This window comes from Sturnira hondurensis, unplaced genomic scaffold (genome assembly GCF_014824575.4).
Source record: "Sturnira hondurensis isolate 20B ecotype Veracruz unplaced genomic scaffold, ASM1482457v3 Scaffold0010428, whole genome shotgun sequence".
NCBI lineage: Eukaryota > Metazoa > Chordata > Mammalia > Chiroptera > Phyllostomidae > Sturnira > Sturnira hondurensis.
In genome coordinates this window covers 8,147,642-8,168,563 of record NW_028083059.1, presented here as the reverse complement: position 1 = coordinate 8,168,563, position 20,922 = coordinate 8,147,642, and the positions used below count along the sequence as shown (strand labels likewise).

Below are 20,922 nucleotides of genomic sequence, written 5' to 3'. Positions count from 1 at the left end.
GAAATAATATACAATTATTTATATTCAAAGTGCTATTTTGATGGCTTACTTGCCATAAACCAAACTGACGGAGAAACCAATAGTTCAATTTCAAGTACAGTGATCCCTCACCTATCATGGGAGTTACGTTCCAGAGATCCCCGAGATAGGTGAAAATCCTCAAAGTAGCCGCGTTATATTTATTTTATTATTTATACATATTTTAAGGCTTTATAAACCCTTCCCACACTCCTATAAACCTTTCCCACACTCTTATAAACACTTCATATGGTCTTAAACACTTTCTACACTCTTAAACCTACATAATTTTAACAACACATAAAATTCTATATGGGTACTCACCAGTGAAGTATACAGTTGTCCCTCGCTATACCACGGTCCACTCATCGCGGCCTCACTGTATCGCGGGGTTTTTTTAAAGCAGCGAGGCCGCAACGAGTGAGCCACGATACAGCGAGGGACAACTGTACATAAACGCTTTCTTCATAATGAGCGCCCCACTGCTGGGTGCTCCAGTGCCAGCCGGCTGAACGGGGCCCTCACATGTATTATTAACCCACTCACTTCTTCAGCCCACACACATCTGATGAACACTGCCCCTCCCTCCGTGCCGGGCCCCCTGTTAGGCACTGGGGATAGAGCACGGAACACAACAGAGAGCTGCCCTTACGCAGCACACTCCAGAACAGAAGACAAACATTTGAGAAAGGAGAAGAGATCAGACACACTACGAAGACATGCTAGTGGAGCAAGAAAGAGAAAAAAAGTAGGAAATAAATAATGTCGAGTGATGGTGAATGCAACGCAAACAAAATAAGCAAAGGAAAGAGGGAAATAAGCTGATGGAAGTGGGGTGCGGGGGTGCTTGGGGTAAGAGATGCTCTCCTATCCAGAACGATCAGTGAAAACTTGCTGTGCTAGCAGGACATGTCAGTAGACTCTAGGAAATGAGGGAGCCAGCCATGTGACTACTGGGGAGAAAGGATTCCAAGGGAGGTGGGGAGAAGTGCAAAGGTCCTGAGGCTAGAAGGTACCTCGGCACATTTGAGGAGCGTGTGGTACAGGCCAGTGTGGCTCAAGGGTAGTGAGTGAAGGTGGAAATGATGGGAAGTGACGTCGGAAGGCAGCAAAGGACCCCGATGACAGGGGCTTCTGAACTGTTTTAAGGATTTGGTTTTTACTGTGGGTTTAATACAAAGTCACTGGAGGGCTGGGCAAAAGGGGCCCTGAATCTCAAAAGGATCATTATGTCGGAAAAGTCTGCATAGGGGACACCAGATAGGAGGCGTTTTTAAAAAAGACTTTATTTACATATATTTAGAGAGTGAGGGAGGGAGGGAGAAAGAGGGAGAGAAACACTGATGTGAGAGAGAAATATCAATTGACTGCCTCTCAAACACACCCCGATCAAGGACTGAACCCGTGACCCAGGCATGTGCCCTGACCAGGAATCAAACCAGCGACCCTTCGCTATGTGGGACGATGCCCAACCCACCAAGCCACACCAGTCAGGGCCAGACTGGAGGCTTCATATAAATCCATGTCCAAAGACTTTGTCTTAAACAAGTAAAAAATGGTGACATGTTTATAGAAAGGAGGAGGCTGGGGACAGGGTGGGACTTGAGATTTTAATTTGGGGAACAGTAAATTTGCAATGCCTTTTACCTTTCTAATGGAGACAGTGTGTAGGCAGCTGGATGAGTCTAGAGTTCGGGGACAGGGACTAGAGATATAACAACGCATTTAAGATACATCAGTGTAGAGGGTGTTTAAAACCTTGGACATGGCTGTGGACTGAGAATAGGGGTCCTGGAAACAAGCCCTGGCCCCCTAAACAGCAGAGGTGGGAAGACTGGCAGAGGACAAAACAGCGAAAGAGAAAAGCTAGGACAGTCAGTGAGGTGGAAAAACTACCAAGACAAGGCTCATCCCAGCAACCCAGCGAAGAAGGTGGAGTGTCCCAGTGTCAAATGCCGCCAACAGGCAGACTGAGATGGGGGCTCAGAGGTGACCACCATCCTCGATAATGTGGAGGTCACCAGTAACCTTGATAAGGGTGGTTCTGGAGGATGGTGGGAAGAAAAGCCTACATGGAGGGACTCCCAAGAGAGGGAGAGGAGAGAAAGCCAAGGGCACTGTGACAGGGTCCCCAAAGATCTCTATGTCCTAAACCCCAGCGCCTGTGAATATTTAGGCTACACATACAATGTGAACTAAGGCTGCAAATGGAATTATGGGATTATTCTGGATTACCCAGGTAGGCCCAATGCAATCACAAGGGTCCCAAAAAGTGGAAGAGGACACTGGAGGTGAGAACCAGAGAGAAGGCGGCACAAGAAAGACTAGGCTGCAAGCTGCTGGCCTTGAAGACGGAGGAAAAGCCATGAGCCCAGGTGTGTAGGCAGCCTCCAAAAGCTGAAAAAGGCAAGGGAACCACTTCTCCTCTGGGGCCTCCAGAAGGAGTTCAGACCTGCTGAAGGCTTGATTTCAGCCAAGTGAAATCCCCTTTGGACGCCTGAACTGCAGAACTATAAAATAAATCTGTGTTCATTTAACTCAGAGTCTGTGTTAATCTGTGGTAATTTGATTAACAGCAATATGTTGACATATACCCATGTCTTCCAAAGTATTTTACTGTAAGAGAGGCATCAAAGTAATATTTTCAATCCTTACAACCTATAGTGTGAATACTATGATCTCCATTTTAATAAAGAAACATATTTAAATGAATAACTTTCCCAAGGACACACAGCTCCTAAGTGACAGCAGATGAATTCACACTCCTATTTGTCAGACTCCCAAGTCACAGAGCAGTGTTCCCAGGGCAGGGGTGACGCTCGCCGCAGACCCTGAGTGTGGCAGACAGACCGCACAGGGTGCCACTGGGGCAGAGAGGGAGCGGCTGAGAAGGGTTCCACGTGGCCCGGGCCCACCCGCATCAGTGACTCAGCTTTTCTAGTTCCTTTACTGGGCGTTTCCACAAGACTTCACTGAAAAGACTCACTGACTGAAAACTCTTACGTCTGCAGACACACAAGTGGAACAGCCCTGCAGTCCTTGATGCTGTCTTTCTCCCAGGAGATTCCGGGCTTCTCCCACTGAACCGTGGTCCAGATGGGTGTGCGATTTGTGCACAGTGCTCCATCTCCTCCAAGTCCTCCACCCCCTACCCTGGAAGACCACCAGGAAGCCTCAATCTTCTCCGGCAGGGCGAGGAGCCAGTTATGCACCTGGGTAACTCAGCCCTGGCCTCAGACACCATGGAAGGCTTAGTCATTGGCCTAAACATAATCAACAAAGAGCCTAGATAAACATGCTTCTCCAAGACTGGGGTTGCCAAACTCTTTCTGTAAAGGGTCAGATAGTAAATATTTGTGGTTTGTGGGCCACATGGTCTCTATAGCAACTAGTCTACCCTGCAGTGTAATGTGAATGCAGTCCTAGACATAAGGAATGGGTGTGGCTGGGTTCCAATAAACTTTATGAAAATAGGCATCAAGCCATATTTTGATCCATGGGCCATAGTTTGCTGACTGCTGACCAAGAGCATAAAACGTGAAATATATCTTTATTGTTGCGTTTATTTCCGTCTCTACAATATAGGCATCCACCCTGAAAAGGGAGATTGTTCCCCCTAGTTACTGCTAGGCAGGCAAAGATTTTAAAATTAAGAAAGGACCAGAAGGCACTGAGTAAGAATCAGACACTAATTATAACTTCAAGATTTCAGAAATACAAAAACAATAACTATATGCAAGTATACCAGGAAAGTAGAGTCTTTGGAATGGTTTGAATTAACTATTATCTTATTGACACTAAAAGAAATTCAGTTTATGTTTTGTAGAAAAAGATATAAAATTTAGGCTGACTTCCAGTCAAGATAGCGGTATAGGTAAACACGGGTCACCTCCTTGTACAACCACATCAAAATTACAACTAAACTATAGAACAGCCATCATTGAGAACCGTCAGAAACTGAGATAAATGGAAGTCCTGCAACTACAGAATTAAAGAAGAAACCACATCAAGACTGGTAGGAGGGGTGGAGATGCAGAAGGGGTTGGTCCCACACCCATGAGTGGCAGATAAAAATAAGGAGGGACATCTCAGGAGCAAGGGATCCCAGCCCCACACCACATTTGGTTTGCCAGCCAAGGGTTCCAATGCCAGGGAGAAAGTCTCCATAACTTCTGGCTATAAAAACCAGTGGAGATTGAGGCTGTGGAAAAAGAAACTTCTGAATCCCAGGCAGTTCCTCTTAAAGTGCCCACACACAGACTTACTCAGACTCACTCCCTATGAGCTCCAGTGCCAGGGGCAACACAGTGAAAGTCATCAGAAACATATGAGGAGGAAATGAATTGTCCCTTACCAGGTAAGAGCTGGGGAGCAGCTTTCTCCTAGATGAAAGTGCTGGCAGAGGCCATTGTTCCTTTTCTGAGTCCCCTCACCACCTACACAGAGCCAGCAGGTGGGTGCCATATCTGAGACTCCATCAACCTAGTTCACACTGTTTGCTCCACCCTGCTGCTTCCCTGAGGTGCCCCCCTACCCAACTTTCAGGCCAATCCAAGCTGTTTCCAGTGGGTTTTCCATATGAATGGCTTGTCTTGGCCCAGGTTTCAGATTTTCCTAATGTCTCTCAAACAAGCAATATCGGGCTTTAGCGAACCCCATACCTCTTGCTAAGTTGCCCCAGGCCCAACACTAACAGCAGCCTATCTCACAGCTTGGCCTCACCTGGGCACCTCCAAGCCCAGAACAAGAGGCAGCTTTCTTGCAGATCACTTGGTAGCTAATGCTGTGTGACCCTGGCAGTAGTTGACCTTGGACATGCCAAAAGCAATCAAGGCTCAACTACAATAGGAAGGTGTGTACAGCCCACAGGGTGGGCACACTTTGAGTACCCAGCTTGGGTAATAGGGGAGGCTGCACCACTGGACCCTAAAGGACGCCACTACATAAAGCAACTCTATCAGGCCTGGGAGATGTAGCAGCTCTACCTAACACATAAACACAAACATGCATAGGCTGACAAAACGAGGAGACAAAGAAACATGGCTACATGAAAGAACAAAACAAAACTCTAGGGGAAAAAAAAACTAAACAAAATGAAGAAAAGCAATCTATCAGATGCAGAGTTCAAAACACTGGTTATAAGGATGCTCAATGAAATCAGTGAGGACCTCAACAGCATAAAAAAGATCCAGTAAGAAACGAGGGATACACTAACTGAAATAAAGAACAATTTACAGGGAATCAACAGTAAAATGGTTGAAGCCAAGAATCAAATCAGCAATTTGGAACATAAGGAAACAAAAAACAAACAATCAGAACAGCGAGAAGAAAGAATTCAGGGGGAGGTCATGGGGTAGAGGGATTAAACAAACAGGAAAAAGGACTCATGGATGTGGACGACAGTGTTGTGATTGCTGGGGGGAGGGAAGTATAAAGGGAAGTATAAATAGTAATGGAAAAAATACAATGAAGATTAAGTTTTAAAGAGAAAAATAAAAAAAAATGAAGTGTAAGGAGCCTCTGGGACAACCTCAAGCATACCAATATTTGCACACAGGCTGCCAGAAGAAGAGAAAGAACAAGAAATTAGAAACCTTTTTGAAAACATAGTGAAAGAAAACTCTTCTAACTTGGTGAAGGAAACAGACATACAAGTCCAGGAAGCTCAGAGAGTCCCAAAGAAGATGAACCCAAGAAAGCACACACCAAGACACGTCATAACCAAAATGCCAAAGGCCAAATACAAAGAGAGAACCTTTAAAGCAGCGAGAGAAAAGAACTTAGTTACCTACAAGGGAGCCCCCATAAGATCGTCAGCTGATTTCTCAAAAGAAACTTTGCAGGCTAGAAGGGATTTGCAAGAAATATTCAAAGTGTTGAAAAGCAAGGACCTACAGCCCAGATTACTAAGCAAAGCTATCATTTAGAATTGGAGGACAGATAAAGAGTTTCCCAGACAAGAAAAACTTAAGAAGTTCATCAGCAGCAAACCTGTATGATGGAGGAGGACTGCCCATAAAACTGTTAGCTGATTTCTCAAAAGAGACCTTACGGGCAAGAAGGGGCTGGAAAGAAGTATTCAAAGTCAGGAAAGACAAGGACCTACATTCAAGATTGCTCTATCCAGCAAAGCTTTCATTTAGAATGGAAGGGCAGATAAAGTGCTTCCCAGATAAGGTCAAATTAAAAGAGTTCATCATCACCAATCCCTTATTATATGTAATGTTAAAGGGACTTACCTAAGAAAAAGAAAATAATACAGAATCTAAAGAACTTGTGACACATGGACATAAACTACAGGGGGAGAATGGTGAGGGAGGGGTGTGCAGGGTGGAGGGGAATGAAGGAGAGGAATAGGACAACTGTAATGGCATAATCAATAAAATATATTTATTTTAAAAAAGAAGATAAAAAATATGAACATAAATAACAACCTCACAGTTCTTAACAACCACACCTAAAACAAAAACTAAAGCAAACAACTAGAACAGGAAGAGAATCACAGAAATTGAGATCACATGGAGGGTTATCAGCGGGTGAGTAGCAGAGGGAGAGAAGGAGAAAAGTACAGAGAGTAAGTAGCATAAATGGTAAAAAGAAAATAGACAGGGGGAGGTTAAGATATAGGTAATGTAGAAGACAAAAAACTTATATGTATGACCCATGGACTTGAACTAAGGCGGGGGAGTGGGTGGCAGGGGGTGCACAGGGCAGAGGGGAATAAAGGGGGGGAATGGGACAACTGTAATAGCATAATAAAATATACTTTAAAAAAATAAACAAACCAACAGAACAAAACAGAATCATAAAGAACATTTCGATGGTTGTCAGATGTGAGGAGGGTCAGTGGGGATGGGTGAGAAAGGCAGAGTGACAAAGTACAAATCGGCAGTTACCAAACGGTCATGGGGATGGATGTAGAGCACAGCATAGGGAACAGAGTAGCCAAAGAGCACACGCATGACCCATAGACTGGACAGTGGTGTGGGGCTTGCCCGAGGGAGTAGAGCAAGGGCTGAATGGAGGGGGACAATTTGGGCCAACTGTAATAGCATAAACAATAAAATATAATTTTTAAAGAAGAAAAGGTATAACGTTTAACTATGGAGCTATTCTTATCCCTCTATGACTTTTTCTCAACAACCTCAGATGCTGGGGATTGGTGGCCAGGATCCCATCCGGGCTAACTGCTCAAAGACAGACCTTCTCAGCAGCAAGATGCCAATGCACGCAGGACACAATCAAGCCACCTGTCTTTGAGGACGACTCCCCAAGGGCTTCATAATTACTATTCTTCGGGTGACTGTATGTAAGGGGAACGGAGGAGAGTACACAGTCTGCTCCAAAATCAAGAGGAAAATGGGTCATTCTGGAGTTTAACCAGCAACAACAGTAAGGGGTCCCTGGCCGTGCTCTGCCTCAGCAACCTACAGCCCAGTGCTGACCGCTGTCTTACACACGGCACAGCTGCCCAAGACCAAACCTTCCACTTTTACTGGAGAGAAGTCAGAGGACACCGAATTCACTCCTGTTGAACATGGCTTATATTTGGAGACAAATTATTTGGAAAATAAACTTAGTACTTCCTTGGCTGACATTTACAAGCTACCAAATATTTGAAAGCTGCACATGATGACTGACTGGAATGAGCTGTTCTGCCCGGAAACCCAAGGATGCACCCCCATGGGGACCATAACGTGAACAGTAAACCTCAAACCTAAAGTTGTCTCAGAAGAGGCCGCCCCCAGTGGAAACCCCATACCTTCAACGTGAACTCGAGGGCCGGCCTCCCAATCCTGTCCTCTGCTTCCACGTTGTAGTCCCGAGCCAGGGGCACGGTGGGGTGGTAAAGGCGCCAGTGTTTCTCCCCCTCCAGCTGCAGGACGAACACCTACGGAGAGCCACGGGGCCGGCAGTGTCAGAGCTCCCTGATAACACACAAGGCAAAGTGCTTCCAGAACACCAGCCCTCTGAGGGCTTCGATGGATGACAAGTTTCAGTTAAAAAATAAAAATGAAAGATCAGAGACACATTTCACTCCACACTTCAAAGCTGCCACTACTGGTGTTAAGTTTTAAAAAGAGGTAATCATGACCCCTAATATTAGAAGGATAATCATCCTTTTCACTTTCCCGAAACCTCGCTGAGTTCTCACATCCCACTACCTCACTCCTTTAAATAATCTCTGACAGGAAAACCAAGCCTCAGGTAGGACTGGATGCCTGAAATCCTGAATATAATCTTTGGAAGGTAGAAAAGCTTCGAGTATTCTATTCTTCATTCAGCCAAAGATATTTTAATACTCTGTTAAAATATATTTTTAAAAAACCAAAAATTTTTAGAAAATGTATTGATATCAAATTGCTCTCAATGGGGGAAAAATGACATTTTACTAATTACTCTGTGTTCGTACCGTGTATTGATACAAAAATAAAACTACCAAGAACCTAGGCCAAAGACTTAACTGCCTGTGGGCGGCCACAGGAGTAAACTCAACACTTGTCAAGGAGCCAGTGCTTCAGCAAAACCATGACCTTCATTCAAGCTGCCCCAGGATTTTCACAAATGAAAAAAAAAAAAAACTTGGCAGCTACAGAAAAAGGACAAAATGAAAGCAGATGTAAAGACTGTATGTGACCTCGCCTTATTAAAGACCACACGTAGTGAAGTCAAAGGAAAAGCCAATCACACTTTTCTGTAGATAAAATCAATAAATACCTGCTTCGTAGGAATGTGTGGCTCTTTATATTAACCAGGTTGGAAGCGCTCTCTCCCCTTACAGAAGGAACAAGAAACCACTTTGGTGAGAGTAAACTTGGCCCAACATGTAGTGAGGTCAAGGGCCCCAGAGACTACACAGGAAGAGAGGACAGAGACCTGGCCCAAGAGCGAACTGAACCCTGACAACCACCCTGACCCGCTCACAGCAACCCCTTCTTCCCCCAGTCGGGCGTCTTCCTTCCTCTCTCACCTCAACATCATCATAGTGGGGCGGCAGGCCCTGAGATCCAGCAGGAGTTATGTACACATTCGAGCCAACCAAGGAGCCAAAGTAGCATTCAAGCTTCTCCTGGATCCTCCAAAGGTCATCCTTAAAAAAAAAAAGAGGAGGGAGGGAACAGGGGCAGGGGAGAGATAAGAGGAGAAAAGAGGGGCGGGGAGGAGGGAAAAAGAGAAGAAAAAAGAGGGAAGGTGAAAAATAGATAGCAATGAGAGGTAGAACATGTTCTTATTTGTTTACCAAGCCTTTACTGCAGCTATTAAGTTCTAGATACCAAAATTAATAAGCAGTAAAAGAGCCAACGCCTCGGCCCTGGAGAATCTCCTGTTCTGGCGCACACACCTCGGGAAGACGGGAGCACACACACAAGCCTGGCGAGGCAGGCAGGCTGCAGCCACACAGGATTCTAAACAGGGAACTGACGTGATTCGATTTCCATTTCTGAAAGCACACTCTGGCTATCAGTGGGGGAATGGACTGTTGAAAAGCAAGAGAAGTCAGTCTGGAAACTACTAAGGCAGCAGCCCTGGCAAGAAATGACCAAGGTGGTGGGACGGGACAGGGAGAAGTAGAAAAGTCAAAGTTCTCTTTAAGTAGCATTGGCAAGACCGCTGACCGACTAAATACAAAGGGGTAAGGGAACAGAAGAGTTAAAAAATACTCCTGGGTCTCTGACTTGGACAATTAGTTAGCTCCCAGTTCCATCCACTGAAATGGGAAAGACTTGATAAAGAACAAGTTTTCAAGGCGGGGAGGGGTGGAGCAGAGTTCTGCATTAGAAACGTTGAGTTTGAGCTGCTATGACCCCCACATGGAGATGTTTTTAAGTAAGCTGCTGACTGGCTGGCTCAGGTTCTGGCAAAAAGGACTAAAGACTCACATTTGGGAATTCCTTGCACAAAGTTAATATTTACAGCAATGGGTGAAGACATGAACCTAGAAAGTGGGTACAGACAGGGAGGAGGAAAGGGCCCTCCGATACATCCCCTCTCCAATCACTAACCCACCCCTGAGGGTGTAAGTCAGGTTGAGGGGCCTAGAGAGGAGCCATATATTCCTGCAAGAGAGAAAGAAACCTGATTTTCCCAAGGCAGACGCGAAGGAGGAGGTAGAAATTGGGCTACATACATATTATCAGCACTGCCTATGTGTCAGGCATTGTTTCTAGTAACTTACGTCTATTAATTACTTAACATTCCCAACAACCCTGTCTCGTAAGGTGCGTAATATCATTCTCTCCAGTTTACAGATGAGGAAACCAAGGTGAGAACACAAGCTAGTAAATAACGGAGCCAGAATTCAAATCCAGAATGCCTAGCTCCAGAGTCTGTGCCTTTACCCACAGGTCTCTAATGCCGCTCGGAGGAACGGTCGCACAGACAAGTCAGAGGACACCGAGGAGCCTCGTTTCACGCTTATGAATGTACAGTGAGCAGCACGTAGAAAACACTAAAACACACAAAGTATCTGCTGAGTAAGCCAATGACCACAGCTTGGGAATCAGTCCCACCCCTGAACTGAAACAGGATCTACAGTATTAAAAATATCCAGTGAGAAAGAACTGGGTCAGTATGAAGAAAGCTTCGGGAGGCATCTTTATACAGACCACTGGGCTACTCCAGCTATAGGTCTCAGCACTCAAGGGTTCAGCTTAACACAGGAAGAGTAATTTAATAGCATCTGAACAGCTCCCAAGAGTCAGAGGTCCCAAGGAGTCCAGCTCACACCACGGAGGGGCCAGCCGGACCCTGCTCTGTAATTACACTTACGGTGAGGGCGACCACTGGAAAGCCAGGACATCTCCCTTCTCTGACGGCCTGGGAGGCGTCTCGGGACTATACGGGTAACTTTACGGCTCCCAACTCAAGTATCTGGGTCTGTAATTGATGAGTTTATGTCTCTTTTCATCTTAAAAGTTACCAAAACCCCTATCCATTACACAACTTTCCCTTCTCTCCTGGGCCTCTGGCTTCTGAATCTGCCAGAAGTGTGGCCTACTATACAGAGATGTGAAGTGAATCAATTTCAGTCCAAGTTATAGTTACAAGCTAGGTGACTTCAGCTTCTTTCTTTGTAAAATGAAGACTCCCACCCTAAGACTATGGGGAATAGCAGGAAATAAATACCTTTTCTCCAATCATATTAAAATTGCAAAGCAGTACATACGAGTATTACTGCTTCGCCAGCACTGACTTAGGCACAACCAAGGCTCCTGAAATCTGTCTGCCCAATTATGTCTGGAGATGCCAACGAGAACCCCAGAACGACGGGAAGGCGGAAGCCCCGCCCAGGTGGGTACAACCTCCTCTCTCCACTGACTCACCCACACAATCAAACCTGAATGCCTGGCTGAGACCAGAAACCCACACATACACCTAAAGAAAGACAAAAACAAACATGACAAAAGCCCCACAATTACTATCTTTCAAGGTATAGCAAGAAAATGCCCTAAATCTGGAGTCAGAAGTCCTTACTCAGTAGCTATAAAAAGTCACACCTGTTAACTCCAGGTTTTCACACGTAAAATGGACACCACAATGACCTATTTCAAATGTCTGTCAGAGGTTCAACATGTGGTCCAGGTTGGTGTGGCTCAGTGGATGGAGTGCCAGCCTGCAAACTAAAGGGTTACTAAAGGGTTTGATTCCCAGTCTGGGGCACATGCCTGAGTAGTGGGCGAGGTCCCCAGTAGGGGGCGCATGAGAGGCAACCACACATTGGTATTTTTCTCCTCTTCCTGCCTCCCTTCCCTTTCTAAAAATAAATAAAACCTTTTTTTAAAACAAAAGTTAACACACATGTGAGTACTTGGCAAACTCACCCAGATGTCTGATATATGGATTACACAAGGTAGGTGTTCCCCAAATACTTACAGCTTTCTGGGTGACTCATTTCCAGACTCCCTACAATATGCTGTGCACATTCTAGGATCCAATAAAGAAGGGGATGACCTACCCTCTAGACTTTCTATCCTGGTATTAATATGACTGTCCTTAAATGAACACACACAACATTCAACTTCCTCATGAAATAATACTTACAACCAACTTCTAGTGTAAGACGATGAGCTCCCACAGCTTAGAGGTTTCTCAACTACTGGCAAAGACTGAAAAACCAGGGTGTGTTCTAGTCTAGGCTAGAGGCTGAGTTTAGACTTCGGAAGCTCATCCTTCCTGTTTTAATAAACGGCCAAAGAGCTGAGTCCACAGGGCAAAAACAAAAACAAAAACATTCTTGGCCACCTGGAATTGGGAAGAAGGAATGTGCAAGGCTTAAGTAAATAAGAAGAGAAAAGCCCAGGATGATTCTAAATCAGAGGAAAGGCGGCCACAGAAGACACCACATGTGACAAATAACTCTCTACTAAATTGTAATCAAATTACATGTAATCAACTTCACTGATCTTTTATGTTCATCGTTTTTAGGTCTGTAAAACCCACTCTTTTAAAAGTGCTGCTTCAGCCCTGACTGGTGTGACTGACTCAGTGGGGTGAGCACTGTCCCGAGAACTGATAGGTCGCTGGTTCGATTCCAGCCAGGGCCCTGGGTTGCAGGCTGGGGTGTACAAGAGGCAACCAATGCTTCTCACACATCGATGTTTCTCTCCCTCTTTCCCCCTCCCTTCCCCTCTCCCTAAAAACAAATAAAATCCTTTTTTTTTATGCTGCTTCAAAAATATAAAATTTTATAAGTTCTGTTTCTACCCAGGTAAAGAGTCAAGGACTGGCTCAGAGAGAAGCAACACTGAATTCAAATCATTATTTGGTTTGGCAAGTGATTTCTACATTCCTTTTGGGTGCCTGAGCCAAAAGCTTGGCATTTCAGGGACATTTAACTTTGAATGCTTTTGAGATGTAATATCGGGAATCAAAATTTGTACTGAAAAAATCTAAAAGCACTTAAACCTTATCTAGAGAACACACAGGTTCAGGATCCTTTAGACAAGAAAGAAAACCATTCACCAGATTTGATTATGCATCAGATGGACATAATGGGATCTAACAAGCTATCTCTTGGGTTGAGTCGTGGGAAACATTATTGGGTAATGGATGACAAAGTCCCAGGAGCCACCAACACAGCTAGAACTACGCTCCTCCACACGGAACCTCCTGAACTGCTCTTCCTTCTCCTCCCATGCTGTCACTCCGATTCGCCATGGGTCACAGACGCGGACTTCTGAATGGGGAGAAAACTAACTCAGAACAGGCCACTGCTTGTTCCAGGCCACCTGTGACATACAGACTTCAAACCTCTACAAAGGTATATTGGCTTATCCTGCGTCTGCATTTTATAAATGCAGACACGGAGCATGGAGGAGGCAAAATACTTCTCAAATCTCAATCACTGATGTAGAAAAATAAAAAGCGAACCAGTCTCCCAGACTTGCAAATCAAAGCTCTCCTGCAAGTATGACTGCCGCCCCAGGATCAGCCTTGCAGGGCCCAGCTCCCCACTGCCACGTGAGGGGGCTGCTGCTCATAGGGGGAAATCTCTTTCTCCAACACACACCTGGATTGTGTCTGGTCGTGGCTCTGAAGGCTCCACCTAGGCGGATGCAGGCAGTAAAGGGAGGCAACTTCAAGAAAATGACCACCTTCATTCTATCATGACTTAAATTATGGCAGGGCAAACCCAAGAGAAACGTCTACCACAAACCAAAATGTAAACTAGCGCACAGAACATGCTCCTGGAGGCCTAACAGTACTTTAAGAAGCATTATAAACTAGCAATATAATTTAGTTTTTGCAGCTCTATGACATCCAGCAATGTCCATCCTGAATGTTGGATATTTTCTAACACTTCAGCCAAATGATAACATAAAGTCTCCTAATTTGGGATGCATTTGAAGACGGAACAAATGCTACCTCTTCTCAAGGTGGTGGGAAGTGAACCATCGTCAAACCACAGGTTCATCCCTGAGCTGATCTGCAGTCGCACATTAACACTGTAATACACACGAGGGTTCTGAATGGGGAACACCTGTTACCTTAAATCTCTGCGGTTGGTGAAACTGAATTGTTGCCCTTTTCTGATCAAAATCTTTTCTCAGCTGAAGAAAGTGCACTCTGCCATCTTTATTTAAAACCTTCTTCTTCCCATTGACACACCGGCAGACATTTATGTCTCTCCCATAGTACACACCCCGGCTGCACAGGCTCTTCAGATCTGACAACTTGAAAAGGGACTGGTAATATGTGGCCAGTGCAGGGTCATCTCTCTGAACGAGAAGGGGCTTCTGCTCCCAGAATTCCTTGAAAAAAGTCTCTGTCTTGATAGGCGAAATTAAACTTTCAAACAAATCACTGGGGCTGTCAAAGTTTAAAGAGGAGGGCCCCCCAGCTGCCTCCACCTTCAGCTGTTTACGGGCAACTGGCCCCTCTTCCTTCCCAGGCCCCTTTGCTTTCTTTGGCATCGTTCTGTCTTCAAGACCACGCTGTGAGGAAACACAAACCTACCGAGAGAACAAAGAACACATGTTGGCGTTAGCAGATCGTGCACATACAGCTGGGTGAGCACAACACCCTCAGGAGAATCTTTGTGAGCCTGGTCTTCCAGGATGCGATACAACCTCCCGCCAACACCATTTCTTCCAAAACATGATCCAGCCTCAAACACCAGATTACACATTCATCTAAGGGAAAGCATGTTCTCCTTGTCCACTAAGTTGTGGGATTCATTCTTTTTTTTAAAAAAAGATTTTATTTATTTATTTACCTTTAGAGGGGAAGGGGAGAAGGAGAGAAACATCAATGTATGGTTGCCTTTTGTGCATCCCCTGCTGGGAGTTGGCCTGCTGGGAACCGGCCTGCAACCCAGGCGTGTGCCCTGACTGGGAATTGAACCATGACCCTCTGGTTCGCAGGCCTGTGCTCAATCCACTGAGCTACACCAGCCAGGGCTGGGATTCATTCTTTTGTTTATTAAGAGGTATAATGATCCCAATTTAAATGATTCAACTACCTCAGCAATTCCGAGTCACAGTTTTAGCCTGTGGCCATTGACACAGCAAAATCAAAAATCTTTCAGTTGGCTTCAATCACCACCAGGTCCCAAGTCGAACGAGATGTACTTTGAGTTACAAACACTTGACTCAAATCTACTCACAGCCGCCCCTGACCAAGGCTCCACCACAGCAACGCCCCGCCCCCCCTCCCCCACCTGCCGCTCAGGCAGCTATCACGTCCTGGCCAGTGGTGGCATCTGGTGGCCGCAGCAAGAAGTTGCCAGCTCCTAAGTCTTCCTCAACCAGGTGAACCTCCTCACTTCCAAATACCAGCTTATCCCTGAAAAGTATCATTTTATCAGAATCTCTCCCCCACTTAAAATAAGAAAAAAACTAAGCAGAAGCCGAAAAGTGAAGGCTAACCGTAGTTATGTGCCAGATCTGCAAAAAGCTGTAACTTTCAATATTAAATCCCGACATCAGTAACCTCTTCCACAGCACTGCTCCATCTTGAACGGGCATGCACCTCGCCGGGCACCTGGATCTGTGGCGGGGCTGAGATTCCGCGTGTCTAACCACAGCGCCCCGGCAGTGAGCTGCTGCTGGTCCGCAGACCGACCACACAGGAGGAGGAAGAGCAGCGCTGCCTCGCAGGCACTGCCAGCCCTCCCCCAGAACCGCCCGCACGCCACAGCTACAGGCACACTCACCATTCAGGTGTCCTCCATCTGGGGCTCAAGAATGGTAATTCAAATCATATGAATTTCCTGAAACTGCAAATTTTTATTTAAGGAATAGAACAGGAAGGGCTGGCCGGGGGCAGGGGGTCCATTGCTTTCATCAGATTCTTTCATCAGATTCTCTGTCCCCCAAAAAGCTTTGAAATAAGCGGCACTTATAAAAACCAATTTTCCCTGAAATCAGTAACTTATTTATAGATATTATGGATTCCTAGTTGGTTGGGCTACCAGAATTGCAACAACACTGTTTTCTGCACCTTTGTCATTACAACAAAGCTGTATTTGAGCTACAATGTATATTAAGTAGCCTGGCCTGGGAATAAACCCTGGAACAATTAAATACTGCAACAACCAATTTATAAATAAACCTTTAGGATGCAATCAAAACGTAAACTGAACAAATTGGGAAGTGGAAATGTCAAAATGCACAACTCCCTATGACCTCATTTTGGCTCCTAGAGTTTGCACCCACTGACAGCTCAGAGCAAGTGCTTCTGGTAGGGAAAGAGGACAATGGTGGAACACTAACAAAAACAGATACTAAACGCTTGCACCGGAGGGGTAAGGGTGTAAGCTTAGAAAAAAATTAACTTTAGAATTTTATGTTACATCATCAAAAGTTTGCTTAAAATGTCTATTTCTAAGTTTTCCAGACCATTTTGATTTCTCAACCAAGAATCAAGACTTCAGTGAGACAAAGTATTGTTAGTACTTGGAACTCAGGTATGAAAATGGATTAGCAAAGAGCAGTGTTGTTCTATGAAAGGCCAAGCTTATGGCTGACATCGGGGAATTCTAATTCCAGGAGTCTCCGCCTCCATTTAAATGGTAAGAGTGACTCACTGGGCCTCAACTATTTGTGCAAACAGTGGGGCTTATCCTGACCATCTGTGTTCCTTCTGGGAGTCTGGGATATTGGCAGTTCCAAGCAGAGGGCACTTAGGTGACCAGCCTTCAGCTAAAAAAATCCTGGGCACCGAGTGTCTAGCAAGCTTCCCTGTTTGGCAACTGTGTAGCTGTCACAACTAGTTGCTGGAACAATTAAGCACTTGGTCTCCTTTTGCTGTAATCAATCAGCTGGGAGTCTTAGCAGGTCACCAACTCAGGAATGGTCTTGGGGAGCCCTGATACTTTGCTCACATGTGATTTTTAAAAACAGATTGTTTCAGAAGGTCTGTGCCATTGAAAGTACCCTAGGATGACAAAGTCACTTCATCTCTTATCTCTTCAAGCCGCACATCTCTTATCCCTCACACTCAGTTTAAAATTTAAGGGATGTGAGTAGCAGGAAGATACAAGAGAAAGGTTTTTCTTTAAGCACAATATATAAACACAGTATACGCACATTTCCCAGAAAGTGTAGTTAAACAAAGTACGTGGAATACTTAAGCCAAAAATAAAATCACTTACAGCATTTTTTCCATCTACGATCACAAACAAATAAACCCTAACACTGCATAACAAATGCTTTTGTTAGAATTTCACTTCTTACACTGCCAAAAGTTACATCACTTACTATTTCTCTGTTCACATTGCAATGATCTGAGGTTCAGTTCATAGGAACCTAACTTACAGGTTACTGGGAAAATACACTGTTTTTCTGATTCTCACACCCATTGTGTAAAATAACAATTCTTTTTAACAGCCTTTGAGAAGTGGAGGGAAGAAGAAATGACATTTTACACCCCGCAGAACATAAAAAAAAATTGTAAGATGCATCACAACGTCAGAAACAGTAAAAAAAGTATGTCTTAGAATCTAAGAAATATAATAACCAAGAGAATGCTTGGTCCAGAAAAGTACAACCAAACAAGCCTGCCTATAAATCTCACAGGCCATCCAAACAGAAGTAACAGTAAATATTTTTATAGAGCTACAAGGGGGAAAAAGCAAGCATTTAAAGAGCAATTTATATGAATACCAGATTACTATGTTTTACCCTGAAACTAATATAATGTTCTATGTCAGTTCTATTTCAATTTTAAAAAGTAAAAAAAAAACTGTCCAATTTGAGTTGACTATCATCATTAAAACAAAATGATTAAATCAAAAGATTCAAGGTTCATATTTTACTAAGTGCCTACAGATTTTTAAAAATAATAATAAACGAATCTGAACAACTCTAAAGGACTAAAACTCTACAAGAAAATCAATATTGATACCCATTCTACAGTGTCCTGACCCTGCCTATGAGAACACGCACTGACAAGAAGCCCTAACACAGCTTCGTAAGGGAAAGGAGAGGTTATCCGCACACTCCCGGAACACGGGCAGAGAGGGGCACATAGGAGGTCTCCAGATGTTTGCCAAATTAATCCACGCCCCCCGCAGGCTTTTTCTTCCTTTGTATATAATCTTAGAGAAAAATCTCAGCAGCCTTACAGAAAACAAAGTTGAGGGAAACATGGTTTGGTCGGCAGGGACCATTCTTCTGACAGCAGCTGGCCCTTTGGTGTTCAGCGGCATTGTCGGAGCGGAAAGGCACCTTAGCCACCAGCGGTTGTCACCCATCAGGGGAGGGAGGTGTGTCTGCATCTACACCACGACAGTATTTCACAGCGCAGTGGAGTCACCGGAAACGCTGGTTGACGTGCCCATTTCTGGGCCCTACCTCAAGCCTACTGCATTAGCACTTCTGGTAGGTGGGCCCCAGGAACCCGCATTAATACAGTATGTTCTCTACATAAATTTCAGATTCACCAACAGTGAGAATGACAGTCAAACTCAGCTCAGTTAAACACACACACACACCCCTACCTGACAGAAATGTATTGCTTGTAACAAGATTGTTCAGGCCCTCAGAAATGTATCAATTCAAAGAGGGGAAACTGGTTCTTCTGTTGCCCCTAAAGCTGTGTGTGATTAGCACTTACTTTTTCAGCTCAATTTTAGAGGGGAAAAATGGACTGCACCTCATTAATGTACTTTAGTGACCCGAGGTTCGTTACAAAGGATGAGGCCAGAGAAGCAAAGGAAAGGGATGGTGGAAGCCGAGTAAACCAGGCTCCTCCACTTAAACATACGACCGGCGATATCAAAGGCCTGGCGCCGAATTTACAGCTAATTAGTGGAGTAGTAATTGGATCGCATGGCTCCCAGGACTATACTTCTGAAAACACAGTCAATGGCCTGGTTTGACTAACCTGTTGGACAACCCGACTGTCGGGCAGCCGGTCCAAAAAAACCTCGGGTGACAAATAAATGATCAGGAAGAGAAGGCTGTACATTCCAATTCAGGGTGGGACAGAGACGCCGCCGCCCTCGCCCCGACCCCAGATTTGCTCCGTGTGAAGCCTGGCGCTCAGGCCGGACCTGAACCCCGGGAGCGAAGCCCACGTGGCGACCGCGCCCGCGCACAGCCAGCCGCGCTGCCGGCTCAGCCTCCAAACTTTCTGTGCGCTCGTCCCCCGTCTCCAGCCTGCGGGCCGAGCACGTGGACTACTCCTGGTGCGCAGGCCATCTCGGGCCGACTCTGGGACCCTGGCGGCGTTAGGCTGGGCGTGTCCACGCTGTGGCGGCCCCGGAATCGTACAGCACGTCGGCGGGCGTCCCCAGCCCCACAAACACCAGCGCCCGCCGCCCCAGGCCCGGCCGCACCGGAGCTCCCGGCCCGAGCCCCGGGGAAGGAACGCGAGGTTCCCCGCATCTCCCCACGCCCGCACCCCCGGCTCGCACGACCGGAGGCCGCGCAAGACCCCGCCAGAGGCGGCGCAAAGAGCCAGGCCCTGACCGTTCCACTCACCGCGCCGGGCCTGTTGCGCGCGGCCGCGAGCCGGGGCGGCGCGGGCTGGGGGCGGGGCGGCGTGCGCTCGCTCCCGGGCAGCGCGCGGGGCTCTGGCTCCCCGCCCACCCGCCGGCGGGGTGGGTGCGGCCCGCTCGAAGGATTGTGTCTTTGGTGTTAAAGGAAATAAATCAGTTGCGCTTCGGGGGCCGGGGGTGTGGAGAATTGGAGACCGGATGAGCCTCCAGATTTGGGGATGTGTTCTAGGACAATACTGTTCCCTTAATGAAAGGGGAAACTGAGTCCTGAAGAGAGGAAGCAAGTTGCCCGAGTTTAGGGAGCCGGTGATCCAGGTTTTCCCACGGCTTTCTTTTGGGCACTCTATGCTACGCTCTGCTTTTTTATACTAAATCAGCTGTAATTTATATCACGGTGCTCCTGGAGAGAGAATTAATCCTGGTTTAAAAGGATACTGGAAATTTTGCTACTGTGGCTATGGAAGCAAAGAACAAAAGCAATTATTTAAGTAATTTAGGCCTAAGGCTCTCTGCTTTGACTCTACTTTGGGTGGAGAGGCTCGAAGCAGTGGGCAGGGGGGATCCATGACACACCTCTGCTTGAGCCCGTAACTTTCTTTGCTCTGTAGACAAGCAGAGGAACCAAAGAAAGTTATTTCATTCTGTGAAGATCCTTGAGACCTAAGGCTGTTTCTTATGGTCCAGGATCACATGAGCAAAAGGGAACAAAGTGTGTATCCTTGTCTAACGCTTTTCCCACACTAGCAGTAGCAAGCCTTGAATTGAGTTCTGTTTGTCAGGTACCATGCTAGCTGGGTGTTTCATAGACTCCTGACTTTCTCCTCGCCACAGTCTTGTGATCGCCTTCATTTCACAGTTGAGGAAACTGAGTCAGCAGAGGTTATGTAACCAGCACAAGGTCACACAGGCAGGAAGCAGCAGAAACAAGATTGGAGCAAAACCAGTCAACTGTTAGTCCTTTTTCATTGTTATCTACCTCCCATTATACCCCACAAACTTCAGGTCAGATTCCAGTCAGGGAAATTTAGCCCTTTAATAAAGACTGTGAAAAATAGCCCTGGCTGGTGTAGCTCAGTGGACTGAGTGCGGGCCTGCCAAACACACGATCACAGTTCGATTTCCAGTCAGGGCACATGCCTGGGTTGCAGGTCAGTTCCTGGCAGGGGACTCACAAGAGGCAACCATACATTGATACTTCTCTCCTTCTCTCCTTCCCTTCCCCTCTAAAGATAAATAAATAAAATCTTGACTGTGAAAAATAAAATAATAAAATAACCTCTAACGTACTTGACATGATATTGGTAATACACTTTGCTGTTTATTTTTACTTCAAAACATCTATTCAAGATAACTATTGATGTTACATTGATTCAGAAAACGGCGAATTCTCACACATGTTCTTTACATGGGAAAGCAGTACTTTGTGTCTGTCATACAGAAAAACTCCTCCTTGGCCAGGT

The 20,922-nt window shown here is 45.7% G+C and overlaps 1 protein-coding gene across 3 annotated transcripts in view; it reads right to left on the bottom strand.

The window, feature by feature from the left end:
- The window catches only part of RIOX2 (ribosomal oxygenase 2), a 31,538-nt gene extending 12,062 nt beyond the window's left edge, over window positions 1-19,476 (bottom strand). The window contains exons 1-4 of one of the 3 annotated variants that reach the window (XM_037058985.1): window positions 19,446-19,476; window positions 14,007-14,471; window positions 8,990-9,109; window positions 7,781-7,909 (exon numbers count right to left, since the gene is read on the bottom strand). In XM_037058985.1, coding sequence (XP_036914880.1) covers window positions 7,781-7,909; window positions 8,990-9,109; window positions 14,007-14,432 — 675 coding nt within the window. In that variant the 5' untranslated portion in view covers window positions 14,433-14,471; window positions 19,446-19,476. Of the gene's footprint in view, window positions 1-7,780; window positions 7,910-8,989; window positions 9,110-14,006; window positions 14,472-18,846; window positions 19,166-19,445 lie in introns of those variants that run through there. The other 2 variants (XM_037058984.1, XM_037058983.1) reach the window with 2 other exon arrangements.
- Window positions 19,477-20,922: the final 1,446 nt, after the last annotated feature.